The 20,164-nt window shown below is 37.4% G+C and overlaps 2 protein-coding genes across 2 annotated transcripts; both read left to right on the top strand.

The window, feature by feature from the left end:
* Window positions 1-1,181, top strand: LOC132179795 (MLP-like protein 43). Its single transcript, XM_059592574.2, has 2 exons — window positions 1-248; window positions 670-1,181. Exons 1-2 carry the CDS (start codon window positions 59-61, stop codon window positions 933-935), a joined length of 456 nt encoding a protein of 151 aa, XP_059448557.1. The 5' UTR covers window positions 1-58; the 3' UTR covers window positions 936-1,181.
* A 15,357-nt stretch (window positions 1,182-16,538) lies between these two features.
* LOC148586427 (uncharacterized) lies at window positions 16,539-17,174 on the top strand. Its single transcript, XM_088515631.1, has one exon. It carries the CDS (start codon window positions 16,539-16,541, stop codon window positions 17,172-17,174), a length of 636 nt encoding a protein of 211 aa, XP_088371757.1.
* Window positions 17,175-20,164: the final 2,990 nt, after the last annotated feature.

Here is a 20,164-nt window from a genome sequence, read left to right as displayed (position 1 = left end):
TTTCAGTTGATTATAAGCTACTTCGTTTCTGGGTATAACTTTCACTAGCTTGGAAAATATGGCCTCTCTAAAGGGTAAGTTGGAAACTGAAATAGAGATTAAGGCAGATCCTCAGAAGTTTTACGAAATCTTTAAGAAACAAGCTCACCAAGTTCCCAATGCCACTCCTGACCATATACAGGCAGTTGAGGTGCATGAAGGTGATTGGGAGACACATGGCTCTGTCAAGCTCTGGAAATACACCGTGGGTAAGCCAATCACACCACCCTACTAACTTGGACTACACTGCATTCCCAGTTCTTTTTATTTTTTAATTTTTATTTTTGTCAGATCAAGTACATTAAATGGTTTTAACATTGAACTATGGTACAAGAGAGTGCTAACGATTGAGATGACGTGATAGTGAAAATCAACTATAAATCCTTGTTGATTAGGATTTAGGAGGTTGATTTTCATTGTCATGTGATTTGATAAGTTGTATAGTAGTTGGATAATAGTCTATCAAATACCATTACTCTTAAAGAAAACTAAAAGCATAATAGCATTATATTTTTAACAGCTATTATTAGATGTTCATATATATATATATATATATATATATATATTCTTGTGAAACTGAATTTAATGTCTTTATATATATAATTGTTTCCTTGTGAAAACCATATATAGAGGGGAATGCCGAGGTTTTCAAAGAGAAGGTTGAGTTTGATGATGCAAGCAAGACAGTAACTCTTGTTGGTGTTGAAGGAGATGTGATGAAGAGTTACAAGACCTTTAAGCCCATCTTTAAGGTTACTCCCAAGGCTGGTGGCAGCTTGGCGACATTGAGTATTGAATATGAGAAACTGAGAGCTGATGTTCCTGCACCAAACAAGTACTTCACCATGATGCTTAACATCGCTAAGGATGTTGATGCACATCTTGTGAAGGCATGATAAAAGGGATGTGTCCTGATCTACACCTATTAATTATGTAATCATAAAAAGCAAACTCTGTGTACTTTTGCTTGTGTATTAATGTTTTGGGAGCAGATCTCTCTACTGGAGTTCTTATCGTACGTGTCTGTATTAAATAAGTGGAGAGCATGTGGTTTTATTGCTCATTATGTCTTCAAATTAGTATTTGTAATCTGTTTTTATGGTGTGGAAAACTCTATGAAGAAAGTTCTTGATCTTTATTTAGAATAATTTTTATTTTATCTTCTTCGATCTCATTTCTATCTTAATTTTGCTGCTATTTTTTGTTTCATAGATCATGTACATCACATGTATATAAGAATAACCTATTTTCTTCTAAAACAACTGAAGGGTAGCTGAGATTTATTAAGAGAAGTAGATTAGAAAAAGAGGATAGTTGTTGTAGCCATGGAAGGATGTTAAGGATATAAAAGATTTGTAATAAATGTTGATTTGTATTTTTTAAATTAAGAGATTTAGATTATATTTGTTAACCCTATATAATTTAAGGAATATATTTGTATTTGAAAGTCTTATATTGAAATAAAATATAAAGAAAGATGTAACCTATAAAATTTTTACGTGTGGGTATATGTTGAAAATTCAAAAAATGACTCCAAACGACATCTATTCAAATGTCTAGGTGATTCACAAATATTAAGCGGAATAAGATCTAACCTAACAATTAATAATCAACCAAATACAGATATGTAATGAAAAACAAGAACACAAATATTTGGTTACGAAGAGAAAACAATTTAGAAAACTCTCTAAATATAAAACTTCTCCGGGGCACAAACCCAGGAAATCAATCCACTATAAGAAGAATAAGGAATACAAGAAGAATTACAAAATCTTTGCAATTTACTCTTCCTTGTACACGACAAGCGACCCACTTGACTTCTACCGCAGTAGCCATTTCCAAAACATCTAGTACAATTCTTCTATAAGATTTCATTTCACCGGAACTCCGATTGGCTTCACGTATTTAATCTTTACTCACATAAACTAGAACAATATCTCTCTCTAAGCTCTCTGTTTTTGTTCCCAAAAATACGTACGTATAATAGGCAAAGCAGTTTGCTTAAATAGAAAATAAAACACCATTCAGCAGTCGTGTCCGGATAGGAATAAGTGGGTGTCCGTGCACAGCTAGGGTTACATATGCGTAACCATGTGGTGTCCAAACATCCAAGTCTTGTGTTCGGACAGGCCATATAAAATGGACTTGCTGGAAATTGGGTCCGGACCCAGCTTCTGACGGTCTGGACCTGACTCTCAATTGCAGGTTTCTGGAACTTGGGTCTGGACCCAGCTTTTGGCTGTCCGGACAGGCATTCTGGAAATGCTGTCCAGTTTTGATCAATAGCTACGATCGATGGACGTTTGTGGTTCGACTGAGCTGAAATTTTGCAGGGACGTTCATGACACATGAATCTACATTATGAATGGTAGAGATTGGATTCTGAGCATTCTATATCAGTGTTTGAGCCTATGAACAGTAGCCTCTGCATTTTGGAACTGAATTAAGCCAACACAAGAACTAACAAACTCTCTCTTTGGCAATTCAGTGACAAAACCAAAATGTCAAGCCAATCCCATCATCTCCCTATATTTACTCCTCCTTTTTGTCATCGAATGACAAAAAGCCTTCATATTTCTTGAAACACTTCACAAAATACATCAAGGCATATGTGGAACAGGAAAAAAATAACGTAGAATGCATGATCATGAACACACATCACCAAAAACTCTCCCTCAACATATGACTCAATAATCAACAAGAAGCTAAAAAAGCAAAACATGTTTCTCCCTCTCAAAAGTCAAATGAACACACATGATACACACATCAATGACTCATGTATTTCACAATGAATATCCCAAACATGCTTCAAATATGCAAAATATACATGAGACTAGAAATTGCAAGAAACTCATATTGCTTAACCCAAGCAAAGAAAAATATTCCATTCAACCCATGCTTGTGTAGTGTGTGTGTAAGCTATCCAAAGAAAAAAATTTTCAACTGACAAAATGAGGAAAAAAGTTTCACCACCATGAGGTTTTGACAAGTATATCAAATCAAAAGTCAAACCTTATCATACTAGAGCCTAGCCACTCTCATCCTATACATTTCTCTTTGTAATACATTTTGCACAAGTTTGACATAGTGAAATAAATTTCTTTTAGAATATGATCTTTTGATTTTATTTGTTTCACTATCTTGTTTATTTTTCTCTTTGAGAAAGTGTCCTTAAACTTTTGGCGCTTATCACAAAAGAGAAAGCAAGAATTTTTAAGCCCTAGGTTCAACTAGTATATGGTCAATTTGAAAAATATGACTAGTCAAACACCTCATATGGTTACCTAATTAACAGACCTCCCAAATAAAGTGAAACAAAACCTCAATTTAAGCTTAAATGTGCACAAGAGATAAAGCATAGGCAAAATGTACCACATAAGCTCAGGCTTTAGGTAATCACAAACACAAGTCCATTGACACAAATTTTCATCTCATGTATATTAAAAACATTCCAAGACGCAATGAATTAAATCCATAAAAGGCAACATGAGAAATTAATAGACTATCTAGGTACATAAGACAAAAGAAAGAAAAGAAAACAATCAAAGTAACATATTTTTGTCTTTTTGAAAATTTTCACAAAAGAAATGCACATGAACGAAAACAAATGCAAAACAAACAAAAATGCAATGCATAAAGAAAAAAACAACATGCTTGAATTGAGATTACAACAGACAATACATGAATGTCCTTTAGCATTAAACTTTCATCAGATCTTATAGGTCCCACTACAAAATAATGATTTGGTTTAATAACTACTTCTAGGTCTTCACAAGACATTACATATTCATGAACACTTGATTAGCAAGTAGACAAAAATCTTGGTGGTCCGCACACAACATCTCATGTATAAGCCTTTCAAAGATCATAACATATGAATTTCTTGAAAAGTCCTTTATGAATATGCCTCATAACAAGAATCTCCAAACAAACACGTATACACTCTTCACACAAAAAGTGTAACAACAAAAAAATTGCAATGCATAAACTAGAAAGCGAAAAACAAAAAAAATGCAAAGCAAAGAAAAACAACATGCTCTAGGATTTTCAAAAATAAGCAAAACAACAATTCCTAGACATGTTATTTACTCACCTAAATTTAGGTGAGATCACTACCACTCTCCCTCAATGGGTGAATGGTATCAACCTTCTTAATCCAAACTTTCTTCATATTAGGGACAAATGTGCGACTCTTATCCAAATCATTTAACTGGGTGATAACACCCCTTAACATGTTGAATAATTCCTCATGATTATTCCTATAACAAAAATAATTTCTTTTTGACTCATGATTATTTAACTGAAAACAATTAGGGCGAATATGCCCAATCTTACCACAATGATGACATGTAGGAATGAACCTTTGAGAAGGTTGGTTCCTTGCAAGGTAAACAAAGTTGGAGTTGCTTCTAGGTAAAAAGTACTCAACATGAGAGTACTTACCTTTCTTACCCTTCTTACCTCTTGAGGTCGCAGTAGCTGTTTTCTTCTTTTTCTTTAACACTTCTTTTCTTCTTCTTCTTGAGGAGTGAACAGCAACTAGCTTATCTTTATCCAATGGCTCTTCCAAGTTTTCTGTTTCAACAAAAACTTTCTTGGAAGAAGAAGCAAGGTTAGAGGAATGAGCAATAATCTTGTCAAAATCAATTCTAGGTTTATCACAAGTAGATTTTTGGGTATGCAAAATTTTGTCAAGATTATTATTAGAGAATTTTTCCAATAGAGTTTTGGACTCCTTTAATTCATTCTCTAATGACTCAACTTTATTAGCAAGATCATGATTTTCAGATTTCAATGTTTTACACAAATCAAGAGAATCACTCAATTTACCAATTATCTCATCTTTATCATGTTTAGCCTCTCTGAGTTTCTTTAGATTCTTGGAATTAATAACTTGTAGCTCAGAGAATTTCACAAACAACAAATTATAAATCTCCTGAAGATCAATTTCATTATCAGAATCATAATCAGAATAATACTGTTTATCAGAAGACATAATAGTTTCAAAACAATTAAGAGTTTGAGACATCTAGAAAGTATATAGGATCACACTCAGGAATTTAATCCTTTGACAGAGTGAACCCGCTCTGATACCAATTGAAAATTCTAAAAACGACTCCAAACGACACCTATTCAAATGTCTAGGTGATTCACAAATATTAAGCGGAATAAGATCTAACCTAACAATTAATAATCAACCAAATACAGATATGTAATGAAAAACAATAACACAGATATTTGGTTACGAAGAGGAACCATTTAGAGAACTCTCTAAATGTAAAACCTCTCCGGGGCAGCCAAACCCAAGAAATCAATCCACTATAAGGAGAGTAAGGAATACAAGAAGAATTACAAAACATTTGCAATTTACTCTTCCTTGTACACGACAAGCGACCCACTTGACTTCTACCGCAGTAGCCCTTTCCAGAACATCTAGCACAATTCTTCTATAATATTTCCTTTCACCGGAACTCCGATTGGCTTCACGTATTTAATCTTTACTCACATAAACTAGAACAATATCTCTATCTAAGCTCTCTGTTTTTGTTCCCCAAAATACGTACATATAATAGGCAAAACAGTTTGCTTAAATAGAAAATAAAACACTATTCAACAGTCGTGTCCGGACAGGAATAAGTGGGTGTCCGGACATAGCTAGGGTTACATATGTGTAACCACGTGGTGTCCGGACATCCAAGTCTTGTGTCCGGACAGGCCATATAAAACGGACTTGCTGGAAATTAGGTCCGGACCCTGCTTCTGGAGGTCCGGACAGGCATTCTGAAAATTCTGTCCAGTCTTGATCAACAGCTCCGATCGATGGGCGTTTGTGGTTCGATTGAGCTGAAATTTTGCAGGGACGTTCATAACACATGAAGCTACATTATGAACGGTGGAGATTGGATTCTAAGCACTATATATCAGTGTTTGAGCCTATGAACAGTAGCCTCTGCATTTTGGAACTGAATTAAGCCAACACAAGAACTAACATATGTCATGGACTGGGCTTACTTGTGGTAGGTCAAACTACGGTTTTTTAACCCTTAGAAGGTTCACGTGAATGAAAAAAAGAAAAAAAGAAAAAGAAAACCGTCAAAAAATTCCATCTCTTCCTTCGCCGACATCATGTATCACGTGGGAGCAGTTTGATCGAAGTACTACTCTGTTATCCTTGCCTCCAGCTTTTCCTCTTCCTCATATCCGCCGATTTGCCTCCAGATTTTCCTCTTCCTCCTTCGACAAATGCATGTCACTTCCGCTGGGCCTCCAACAAGAAAAAGAACAGAGCAACTCTGCCTCTTGAATCCTAGTGAGAGTCTTCATAGAATCATAGCTAGAGGTACTAGTAAGCTTCATAGCGCCAACCCATCACAACAGCCCGTTTTCAATTTCCCTAAATTTTCTGCATTAGTTTTACTGTTTTTTTTCTTTTTTTTTTTAAGCCTAGAAGAAATCCCGGCCCTAGACCAAGCTACGGTAGATAAGCCAAGTCCATATGTCATAGTTGTCTTTCATTTCTTTTCTCAATCTCTTTAGATTGTTAATTATTAGTTTCTATAAAGCACATGTACTTGGTTGATTATTACAAGAATGATCTCGTTATATATCAATGTCACATCATTATTTGGAGTTCAAAATGTTTACCTCTCAAACAAATTAACTATGGCTCAATTTTTTAAACCGTACAACATTTTCAGTAATTTCTTTTATGTTTAGTTGTGCTTGAAAAAATAGTACAACGTAAAATATTTTTGTAAGATGGTTTAAATACCCCCACTTGGCGAACACCCAAGTCACAGTACATCCCCATAAGGCGCACACCATTTCCTCACAGGCTCTCCCGCCGGCACCGAACCCCACAAACGGTAAAATTATGAACAATAACCAAACACTGGAAAATCAAATAGTTTTCACCATAAAACTTTTCGGCTCAAAAGATATTGTATTGAAAAATAGGGTTAAATGCAATTTTAGTACATGTGATTAGGCCCAAAATCAAACAAACCTCTTGATTTCAAAAAATGTTCCAAGTAGTACCTGTGAATATTAAAAAGACACACTTAGCATTTTCGTCCGTGATCCGTCCAAAAATTTAACAGAACTACACCTCTGCACACTTAAAATGGTGGTACCTGTCCTGGATGCCACATATTAAAGCCAAATCAATAGATTGGCTAACGTGGCATTATATTATAGGTGGTACCTATGCGTTGGATACCACATATGCTTTTTAAAAAATAATAATAATGAAAAAAATTGGGATTATTTTTTCATTATTTTTATCACATATGCTTAAAACAAGGGTCATGGGGTGGCTCAAGGCTATTGGGGGTGGTTCGGCCACCCCCATTTTGCAAGTTAGAGGTGGCCGAACCACCCCTATAGGCCATGGGGGTAGTTCAGCAACTCCCTAGTTGGCCATTGAGGGTGGTTAGCCACCCCCTAGGAAAAATGGGGGTGGCCGGCCACCGCCTATGGCCAAAATCAGGTGGCCAGCCACCTCAACCCTCTAGATTATTATTATTTTTTTTAAAGTTTGTTAATTGTGTTTATTATTATTCTTTTCTTTTTTTTTTATTATATTGTCGGTATATGTGGCATTAAAAGCATATGTACCACCTATGATATAATGCCACATCATCTAGTCTTTTGATTTGACACTAATATGTGGCATTAGGGACACATGTCACCATCTTACAGGTGCTGACATGGAGATTCATTAAATATTTAGACATATCATGGATGAAAGTACTAAGTGTACCTTTTCAATATTCACAGGTGTCACTTGGGACACTTTTTGAAACTGATAGGTCTATTTGATTTTGGGCCTAACCACAGGTACCAAAATTGCATTTAACCCTAAAAAATATTTTATACCGAAATTATTTGTTTGGTTTACCTACAATATTGATCCTGAAACATTATTGATAATAATAGTTCCAATAATGGCTACTTTTATTTTTATTTTTATTATTATTCATTTTTATATAGAAGATGGTGCACTCGAATAGCTGTAGCTGCTATCTTTAATTAGATATTAATAAGTATGAGATATCTACATTTCTAATGGTGCATTGGTGCGTGCATCACATATAAGATGCCTTATTTCCTTTTATAAATTAATGGTTTTGAGTTGAAAGGGGTAATTTAATCTTCTTGATATAGAGGTCACTAGTCCGAATTCCTCCTTCCCGTTTTCTTTGTTTGGACTTGTTAAAAAAAAAAAAAAAATCGTTTTATCAAATCTCGGATATGTTAAATCCCACAAAGGATACTGCATTTGTGGCGTCAATTCATGTCCCAGCAAGCCACAGAAAAGGATCCTCTCAATTTCAAAATTTCTCAATTTTTTTCATTTAGTGTATTTTGAAGGGTATTGCATTTAATGCACTACCATCATTAAAACTTTTGGACAAAATGCACTAAATGGAGGAAATGGAGGGATTTTGAAATGGAGAGGATCATTTTCCTTCAAAAAGCCACACGTTAATTAACTCCATTATTATGCTCAATAATTGAGTCTGTCTACATTTTATTTTATTTTATTTTATTTTTTTCAGGCGCATTTAATTGTGACACCAACTTGTTAACTGGAGGAGATACTTTTGTTGAACGCTTGCCCAAATAAAGGTTATCTTCAAGCAACAGTTACGGTGACCCAGCCATCATTCTTTGTACCTGTTTCATTTGGAAGGAGTAATATAACTCCTTTTCCACAGTGAATTGAAGAACCGGAAAAATACGACCGCATCTAATCGAAGAAGAAATGGCTTAGCAATTTGAACAGGCAATGACCAGCTTACCTTAATCAGTCTATGCAACTCAAACACTTGCAGTGCCAACACTCTTTGTTGACTGAAAATTAAAACACAAGAGTTGGATCAAACACTAAATAATTTTCAATCATAAAAAGTTGGAAATGAAACATATAAGTTTTAAAAATAAAATGTTCATGGAAAAAGTAGAAGTAAACCAAATGGAATCAACTTTATGGTCTAGTCAAGAGCAACAATGAATGATGAAAGCACAAAAGAAGGAGAAATTAGTTTGGTAAAAACAAATAAAGAAAGATAAGTGTTCATCCAAAAAAACAAAGAGAAACAGAACATCACTGATTGACAGAAGAAGATTGTTCTTGATTGCCAAACGCCCTAAAACGAGAATGGCATCTGATCCATAAAAAAGTGAGAAGCTGTAAACCACAAATCCCAAACTGTGACCTCAAACTTTAGTATGCATTGACGACTCATATAATACCACTCTTAACGAGACTCTGGCCTCCTTAGATCCGCTTACTCTTAAAGCTGGATATAGTTTAGGATAAATTTTAATTATCTACCTCTCTTTTTACACCATTTTCTTTGGATCCCCAAAGTCTGGCTCTTTGTTTAGAAAAGAAACAGGAATCAAATTTTTTCTCAATGTTAACGGGTTCTGAAGAATAAAGAAATAGAAAGACACAATTGAAAGTGTAGGATAGGGGAAATTCATTGGAGAAGTGATGCTTTTCCTTTGCAACCGTTAATCATTTGTTTATCGATTTGCACTGTCATTGTATCTCTTTATTCTCCTTGCATCTTATTGCAGTGCTTTCCTCTAGCTACATCATCTATCAACCATATCGTCGTACTAGTGTATATTTCTTAAAAAACTCCCCCCACCCCCCACCCCCCAACCTTTCTTTTTTTATAAGTAATTGAAATGCCATTAAAGGTGAAAAGCAGTACCTAGGTACACAAAAAATATACAAGAGAAACACTTAGTTAAAAGGAGAAAAAAGAACAAAAAAATCATGAAAACTAAGCATCAAAGGAGTTAGAAACGCAGCTATTCAAATACAAAGAGTATTAAAGAAAAATGACTTAAGTTCCATCAATATCCTCTGGCGGTCCTCGAAACTTCTATAATGCATTTCCTTCCGAAGGCACCATCTTCACAGTCTAACTACTATCACCAGTCACCAACAAGCAAATAAGTCAACTAACTTGTCTATTTTTTTTTTTTTTTTTGGACATGTCCACACAAGAGGGGGGAGGGGGAATTCGAACTAGTGAAAATCCTAATGGAAAAAATTGGGGTTATTTTTTCATTATTTTTACCACATATGCTTAAAGCAAGGGCCATATATGGGGTGGCTGGGGCCAAATGGGGGTTGCTGAGCCATCGCCAAGGCTCTCGGGGGTGGTTCGGCCACCCCCTAGCTAGCCATTTTGAGGTGGCATGAGCCACCCCTTAGCAAAAATGGGGGTGGTTGGCCACCCCCTATGGCCAAAATCGGATGGCTAGGCACCTCAACCCTCTAGATTATTATTATTTTCTAAAAAGTTTGTTAATTAGGGTTATTATTATTCTTTTCTATTTTTTTTTTATTATACTGTCGGCATATGTGGCATCAAAAGCATATGTACCACCTATGATATAATGCCACGTCATGTTATATTTTGATTTGACACCAATAGGTGGCATTAGGGACATGTGTCACCGTCTTACAAGTGCTGACAAAGAGATTCCTTAAATATTTAGACATATCATGGACAGAAGTACTAAGTGTGTCTTTTCAATATTCACAGGTATCACTTGGGACACTTTTTGAAACCGATGAGTCTGTTTGATTTTGGGCCTAACCACATATACCAAAATTGCATTTAACCCTAAAAAATATTTTATATCGGAATTCTTTGTTTGGCTTACCTACAATATCAATCCTGAAACATTATTGATAATAATAGTTCCAATCATGGCAATTCATGATGAATCATGATTCTCGTTACGATACAACCGGATAAATAATATCTTGAAGAACGAAACTATGAGTCTTCTTGCTAGGAATCAATTAGGGTTTCTTAACGGAACTCTTTGATTTAATTGCTAGTGGGGAGGTTTGGTCTCCAATCGTTCAGCGGGAGTGGAGTGATAGCGTTTGGAAATTCTGGTAGAGGTAATCTGAAGGCGAAAAGGGAAGGAACATGGCAGAAGGTTTTTTGAATACTGAAGGGGAATAGGTGGGAATTGATATCACAGAAGAGGATGTAATAGAGGTACGTGCTAGAGGGGAGAATTGTCTGATAGGCAGAATATGGGTGGAAAAGAAGATTAATAAAGAAGCTTTCAAAATAGTTCTATTGCGGATCTGGCGTGCAGAGGGGTGTGCCACTTTCAAGGAGCTTCAAGAGAATATGTGGATTTTTGAATTCACAAATGTGGAGATCAAAGAAAGTGATGGTGGGACGACCCTGGTCTTTTGATCGGCAGATACTGATTCTCAATAAGTTTAATGGCTGTGTCCCTCCCTCCTGAATGGATTTCATTCAGGATGAAAAACGCTATGCTGACTCCAAAAACTTGTTTATCACAATTTATGCGGAATTAATATTATGAAGCAATAAACAATTCAATCACCCAAAATATATAAAGCAATAAAGAGGCAGACACATATATTTTGGTTACGAAGAGAAAACCTTTTAGAAACCGATCTAAAAGTAAAACTTCTCCGGGGCAGCCAAACCCAGGAAATCACTATCAAAAGATTATTCAGAGATTACAGACACTAGGAACACTTACAACCCTTTGCAAGACCTTGTCTCTGTAAGATCGACAAGCCTACAACTCATCTCCTTGCTCACAATCTTCTTCAACGTGATTCTCCTTTACCGGACCCTTCCAATAGACTTCTCAATCGTAGATTTATCAAAGGAATAACTAAAACTCTAAGGGATTCAATTTAACGCTCACCACATATGATCTCTCTTAGCACAGCCTCCGACGAACTCTCTGGGGGTGAAAATTCGTGCTTCTCTTTTTCTATAATGATGTATATATACCCCCGACAAAACCCTAGACCTAACCCACTTAAAATCACGTTTTTGGGCCTACAACTTATGGGGTGTCCGGACATGTTAATGGGCGGTCCGGACACGGCTTTGCGGAGCAAGATTTTAGTTTCTGGAAATGAGGTCCGGACCTGGGGAATTGCGGTCCGGACCCTGCCTGTCCAGTCTTGATCAATAGCTCCGATCGATGGGCGTTTGTGGTCCGATTGAGCTGAAATTTTGCAGGGACGTTCATAATACATGAATCTACATTATGAACGGTAGAGATTGGATTCTGAGCATTCTATATCAGTGTTTGAGCCCGTGAACAGTAGCATCTGCATTTTGGAACTGAATTAAGCCAACACAAGAACTAACACAGGAGACGGTGTAGGTTGGGGAAAAAGCCTAAGGCTCCGGGTCTTGATTGATCTTACAAAACCCCTCGAATGCGGACGTACTTTGACACTGGGAGGAAAATTTGTGTGGGTCATTTTCAAGTATGAACAACTCTCGCAGTTTTGTTTCCAGTGTGGCCGAATTCTCCATGGGCCTAGGGGATGTCCTGAAAATTTAAACAGGAGGACGAATGTGGCGGACGGAGAGAAAGGATGGGAAGTGCGGCTCAGCGCGGAAGAAACGAGAAGGAAAGGAGGAGGCGGATATATTAAACCAGAGATGATGGCTGGGGAACACTCGAAAGCGGCGGTTCATTCACCGGATGGTAACCAGAACCAAGCGGAAAAGAAAAGAAAAAGTCTCAGTCCTCCAAATATGGCAAGAAGTGGATCTGTTTTTACTTTTTTCCCGATTGAGAAGAATCCCCATCATGAGGGGTATAATGGGCGCAAAATTTATGGGGAAGATACCAAGCGGGGATCACGGCGCAACACTACAGCTAGCATTTTTGAAAAAGGGAAAGGGCAGATGGGAGAAGTCACTGGAGCTCCAGATTTGCAAAAGGGTCAACTAAAAGGGAATATAATAAAGGTGGCAGAATTCCCTTCCAAGGGATCTTCTAATTCTCACGTTGTGGGTTTTGAGAGGGGCCCAAGAGGAAAGAAGGGTAAGATGGCTGATTTGGGTCCTTAAAAGAAGGTATCTTGTGGGCCGCGGACAAAAGAGCAAAATGAGGCATATGGGTCCAAAAGAAAGAGGGAGAATTCTCCTGACTTGGAGAACATGGGACAATGTATAATGCCCTTGGAAGGAACACCAACGGGAAATAGCCTACGAGTGTGGAAGAAGAAAGCATGGGAGAGTCTTGGAGCGGCAAATTTACTATGTTCCGTGAATCCGCAAGAAGGGGACATGTAGGAGAGAGAAGGGGTAGGGAGGCATGACCCAAAAATCATGGGATTGGCGGAGGCTGTGAAACAGCCCTACCAACAGCCATGATTCTAATTAGTTGGAATTGCCGGGGGCTTGGGAACTCAACGGCAGTTCGAGACCTACGCCTTTTGGCTAAGGAGAAGAAGCCCAATGTTTTGTTTCTCATCGAAACATGACGGACTCATAAGGAAATAGAATGGACTCGAATAAAGTTTGGATATGAAAGTTTATTTGGAGTGGACTCTATCGGTAGAAGTGGAGGACTAGCTCTATTATGGAAGGATGATTGTGATTTGACTATCCAAAATTTCTCAAGGCGCCATATTAATGCTATAGTTAAGTCACTGGAGGAAGAAGTGAACTGGACATTCATGGGTTTCTATGGGAATCCGGAGGTAGAAAGACGACATGAGTCATGGAATTTGTTAAAACATCTCAAGAATCTAGCCCAGGGGCCATGGCTTAGTGTAGGTGACTTTAAAGAAATAGTGTATATGAGAGAGAAATGGGGAGGAGTTGAATGAAGGGAGAGGAAATTGGAGCAATTCCGCACCACCTTGGAGGAATGTTTTTTGAGCGATTTGGGGTATAAGGGGTCAAAATTCACTTGGACCAACGCAGGGGAGGATGGTGGTTTCATAAAGGAGCACCTAGATCAGGCTCTTGCTAATAATGAGTGGTGCTCAATTTTCCAAGAAAGGGAAGTGCAAGTGTTGGCGGCGCGTTCTTCAAGTCACAAATCGCTATTGATTAGATTTGGGGGATATAGAGAGGAGAGGTACCACTGGTCAAAAGGGTTCAGGTTTGAGAGCAAAATGGATGTTGGAAGAGGAGTTTCATGGGGTTATATAGGGAGCTTGGAATAAGGGGAGCCATTAGGGGAATGGGATGGCCGTTGTAACAAACAACTTATTAAATTGTAGGAATGCATTACTACAATGGAGCAAGAAGTTTGGTTCTACAGAGAGGAATTTGAAGAAAAAGACGGCCTAGTTAGAAAAGCTCCAAGAATATGAGAGACCCCAGAATCAGTCTGAGATCAAAATGCTCAAAAAAGAGATAGCTCTAATGCTAGAGCAGGAAGATCTAAAGTAGAAACAAAGGGCAAAACAGGCTTGGTTTCAAAATGGGGACTGAAACACATCATACTTCCATGAATGGGCCAATCAGAGAAGAAAAGCAAATAGAATTACTCAAATCAAGGATGAGGCAGGGGGTGTTTGGAAGACAAAGCATGAAGTCAGCGAGGCCTTCGCCCATTATTTCCAAACGTTATTCTCCACAGGCGGGATGTTTGGGACTGATGCATGTTTGGAGGGAATGGGGCCTAAAGTAACGGAAACTATGAACAACTTACTATTGGGCGAATATAAAATAGAGGAAGTGGAGACAGCTTTGATGGGGATGGCTCCACTGAAATCGCCGGGGTCGAACAGATATGCTGCATGTTTTTTCCAAAAATCTTGGAAAATAGTAAATCATGAGGTTTGTCTTGCTGTGCTTGGTTTTCTGAATGGTGGTAATTTTGATCTTGTTATAAATCAAACCTACATAGCCCTGATCCCCCCAAAAAAGAAACCATCTATTGTAACTGAATTCAGACCCATTAGTTTATGTAATGTAATTTATAAAATAATTGCAAAGGTCATAGCTAATAGGTTGCAAAAAGTGATGCCTGATATTATTTCTCCCAATCAAAGTGCTTTTGTGCCAGGAAGGCTTATCACCAACAACATTTTGGTGGCTTTTGAAGCATTGCACACGATGAATGGAAGAATGAGGGGGCGAAAGGGATATATGGCACTCAAGCTAAATATAAGCAAGGATAGAGTGGAGTGGGATTTCTTGGAGGGGATCATGCTTAAAATGGGGCTTGACTCAGGATGGATTCAGAAAGTCATGACTTGTGTACATACGGTGTCGTATTCAGTGTTGATAAATGGTCAAGCTCATGGCCGCATTATTCCTTCTAGGGGACTGCGCCAAGGGGGCCCTGTTTCCCCATATTTTTTTATTTTATTTGCTGAGGGGTTAAGCCATATGCTTTGTCGAGCTGAAATGGAAAAACATATTACAGGGTTGCCTATCTCAAGAGCAGGTGTGAGGCTTAGTCACCTTTTTTTTTTTTTTTTTTTGCAGATGACAGCTTACTATTTTGCAGAGCCAGCCTGGACGAATGGAATAAAATGCAGGAGATTCTAGAGATGTATGAAAAGAACTATGGACAGAGATTAAATATGGAGAAAACCTCTATATTTTTTAGCCAAAATATCGAGACGGAAGTTCGGGCGCATATAGTCTTTAGCAGAAGTAATTTCGACTCAAAGATATGAAAATTACATGGGTCTCCCAGCCCTTACTGGTAAGTCTCGTTTACGTTCTTTTCAGAAAATATAAGGGCGTATATGGGACTGGCTAAATGGATGGAAGGAGAAATTCCTCACTCATGCCGGGAAAGAAGTGTTGTTGAAGTCTGTCATCCAAGCGATACCTACGTATACGATAAGTGTTTTCAAACTTCCAAAATTGTTATGTAAGCAAATCAATTTGATGATGTTAAGATTTTGGTGGGGGCACAAAGATAACCTATCTAGGGTGGCTTGGATGAGTTGGAACAAAATGGGGATGAGTAAGGCCCAAGGAGGTTTGGGTTATCGAGATTTAGAGAATTTTAATCAAGCACTCCTCGCAAAACAAAGTTGGAGGTTAGTTCAACATCAAAACTCCCTTGTTGCACAAGTTTTGCGGGAGAAGTATTTTCCCAATGGCACTTTTTTGGAATCAACTCTAGGAAACAAGCCCTCCTTTACATGGCGGAGTATATGGAATGCGAAGAAATTATTACAAGCAAGTTTATTATGGAAGGTTGGAAATGGTCAGTCCATTCATGTATGGGGTGATCGATGGCTTCCAACACCAACAACACACATGGTGCAGACCCCTATTCGAATCTTAACCCAGGATGCCAAAGTCCAGCAGCTGATGGATGAAGAGAATCAAGAGTGAAATATTCCACTGATTGAAGAATTATTCATGAAGGAGGAGGCAGAGGCTATATGTAGCTTGGTTATCAAACCAAGTAGACAATAAGATAGGATGGTCTGGGCGGGAACCAAGAACGGGACTTTCTTGGTCCGCAGTGCATACCACCTAGGACAATCTCTGGGGGAATAGGAAAAGGGTACGAGTTCGGCGAGGGGTCCATGTGGAGAGATCTGGAACAAGATATGGGCAGTGAAAGGGCCTCGGGTTGTCTAGATGTTCATCTGGAAAGCATGCCAAAATCTATTACCCACAAAAGGAAATCTCTACCACAGACATATAACTCTTGACCCTCTATGTCCCTTATGCGAAAGGATGGAGGAGACCTCAGGGCATGCTCTTTGGAGTTGCCCCTCAGCTCAAGATGTCTGGCTGGAGTGCAATCGAAAGCTACAGAAATTCTCAAGCACTGAGGTTGATTTTCTTCATCTTTTTGAGGAACTCTTGGGGAAATTAGATGAGGAGGAGATGCTGTTTTTTGTGTCTGTAGCACGGCAGATATGGTTTCGTAGGAATACAATTGTGTTTGGTGGGAAGTTGAGATCACCCACAACAGTAATTCAGAAGGCGAAGGAGCACTTATTTGAGCAAGAGAACGTGTTATTTGTACAGAGGCAAGAAAGCAGAGCATCTTGCTCGTCTACGGACGCCAAACAATGGAAGAGACCCCCTGATGGTTACGTGAAGATAAATTGGGACATATCTCTTGACTCAAAGGGGAGTGACATGGGGCTGGTAGCAAGGAACCACGATGGGAGGGTGATGGCCACTTTCTGTGCAAACACACCTTATATACGAGACCTTGCTTCAGCGGAGGCACTAGGTATGTGGCAAGCAGTGGAATTGGGTATTAAGATGGGGTGGCTAAAAATAATACTGGAAGGAGATGCGCTTGAAGTCATCCAACATTTGAGAAATAAGGGGAGCTGGTGGGATCCTACGTTTCAGTAGTGGACGATGCGAAGCTGAATCTAGATGGTTTTTTGGACTGGAAGGTTGAGCATATTTCCCGAAATGCAAACGAGGTGGCGCACAGACTTGCCAAGCTAGGCTTATCCTTACAGGGAGAGCATTTGTGGGTGGAAGATTATCACCCGTGTATTCAACCACATGCATTGGCTGATCAGCTTTCTGTTTAATAAAGGAGAAGCGAAACGATTTCAAAAAAAAAAAAAAAAAAGAAGTTCCAATAATGGCTACTTCTATTATTATTATTATTCATTTTTATATAGAAGATGGTGCACTCGAATAGCTGTAGCTGCTATCTTTAGATATTAATACGTATGAGATATCTACATTTCTAATGGTGCGTTGGTGCATGTATCGCATATAAAATGTCTTCTTTCCTTTTATAAATTTATTATTATTATTATTCATTTTTATATAGAAGATGGTGCACTCGAATAGTTGTAGCTGCTATCTTTAGATATTAATACGTATGACATATCTATTAGAAAAAAAAAATACGTATGACATATCTACATTTCTATTGGTGCGTTGGTGCGTGTATCGCATATAAGATGTCTTCTTTCCTTTTATAAATTAATCGTTTTGACATATCTCTGATTTTTTTTTTGTTTTTTTGAAATATCTCTGATTTGTTAAATCCCACAAAAGATACTGCATTTGTGGCATCAATAATGGAGTCTGTCTACATTTTTTTGTTTTGTTTTTTGGTTTGTCCGATCCTACACTGCTAGTTTTCAGGTGCATTTAATTGTGACATCAATTCATGTATCAGCGACACGTTTTGACAGCATGGATCGTCATGGGTGGGTGCATGGATGCACGCTTTAACCCATACATACGTAGCCAGCTAGCCCACGCTACAAAAATTAGGCAAAATAGTGACACGTGATTTTTTGAGTGACGTGCGTTTATTATTGAAAAGACGTCGTTCAATTGGACAACATCGTATCAATAGTAAAACGAATCATCTAAGAGAGGGTATTTTACTATTAAAATAACGCCTAATAAGGTTGATTTGTTAGAATGACCCCATGCCAAGCGTCCCGAGTTTCTTGTAGTGCCATTTAGTAACTTCAAAGATGAAACTGGGTGTCGTTGGATTCACATGCAATATGATATTAATTTTCATGTGCGGTGACTTGGATTTTCTAATGAGGATACTGTTTGTGACAGTTTTAATGTTTTATGCCATCTCATATCCGCCGATTTGCCTCCAGCTTTTCCTCTTCCTCCTTCGACAAATGCATGTCACTTCCGCTGGGCCTCCTACAAGAAAAAGAACAGAGCAACTCTGCCTCTCGAATCCTAGTGAGAGTCTTCATAGAATCATAGCTAGAGGTACTAGTAAGCTTCATAGCGCCAACCCATCACAACAACCCGTTTTCAATTTCCCATTTGGGGGTGGCCAATTGTTTTTCTTTTCTTTTTTGTTTTGTTTTGTTTTGTTTTTTTCGAAAATACATTTTTTTTTTTAATTTAAAAAAAAAAAATTAAGTAAGTGCCACGTGTCAACATTTGATTGGTCCATGTAAAATTCCGATAAGTCAACTAACGGTCAACTGACGGAGGACTAACTTGGTCTATTATCAAAACTACAGGGACCTCCTGTGATAAAAATGAAACCCTAAGGGAGAAAAAATAAAGTTGGCAAACTCCAGGGGGGTCTGAGGTATTTAACCCTTATTATTATTCTTTTCTATTTTTTTATATTATATTGTCAGTATATGTGGCATCAAAAGCATATGTACCACCTATGATATAATGCCACATCATCTAGTCTTTTGATTTGACACTAATATGTGGCATTGGGGACACATGTCATCATCTTATAGGTCCTGACATGGAGATTCGTTAAATATTTAGACATATCATGGACGAAAGTACCAAGTGTGCCTTTTCAATATTCACAGGTGTCACTTGGGACACTTTTTGAATCGATAGGTCTATTTGATTTTGGGCCTAACCACAGGTACCAAAATTGCATTTAACCCTAAAAAATATTTTATACCGAAAATATTTGTTTGGTTTACCTACAATATCGATCCTGAAACATTATTGATAATAATAGTTCCAATAACGGCTACTTTTATTTTTATTATTATTATTATTCATTTTTATATAGAAGATGGTGCACTCGAATAGCTGTAGCTGCTATCTTTAATTAGATATTAATAAGTATGAGATATCTGGAATAGGATCCTCTCCATTTCAAAATTCCTCAATTTCCTCCATTTAGTGTATTTTGAAGGGTATTGCATTTAATGTACTACTATCATTAAAAGTTTTGGACAACACTACCCTTCAAAATGCACTAAATGGAGAAAATTGAGAGATTTTGAAATGAAGAGGATCATTTTCCGAGATATCTACATTTCTAATGGTGCATTGGTGCGTGCATCACATGTAAGATGCCTTCTTTCCTTTTATAAATTAATGGTTTTGAGTCGAAAGGGGTAGTTTAATCTTCATGATATAGGTCATTAGTCCGAATTCCTCCTTCCCGTTTTCTTTGTTTGGACTTGTAAGCCTGCTATCCCACTACAAAAATTAGACAAAATAGTGACATGTGGTTTTTTCAGTGGTGCGTCTGCAATTAAAATGATGGGAAAAGTCCACATAACCTCCTCAAACTACCACTCAATTGACAATGTGCCATTCAAACTTTCAATTTTGACAATGTCCCCCTCAAACTACAAAAAATTGTCAATGTTCCCCCCAATGACGAAATTACCCTTAGTAAATTTTTTTTTTTTTTTTTTAAAAAAAAAACTAAAACTTCTAGAAAAAATCTAAAACTAACAAAAAAAAAAAAAAAATTCCAAACGTTGGCCATTTTTTTTTTTAAATGAATTTTATAAGAAAAAAATTTAAAAACAATTTCGATTCTTTTTTTTATAAAAATGGAAAATTTTCTTTTTATTTTTGTTTTATAATTTTATTTAAATAAAAATTTACGTTTAAAAAAATAAAAT

This window comes from Corylus avellana, chromosome 4, assembly GCF_965113065.1.
Source record: "Corylus avellana chromosome 4, dhCorAvel1.hap1.2, whole genome shotgun sequence".
NCBI classification, from domain to species: Eukaryota; Viridiplantae; Streptophyta; class Magnoliopsida; order Fagales; family Betulaceae; genus Corylus; species Corylus avellana.
Note: the sequence above shows the minus strand (reverse complement) of the source record. Positions and strands in the feature narration are given on the sequence as shown.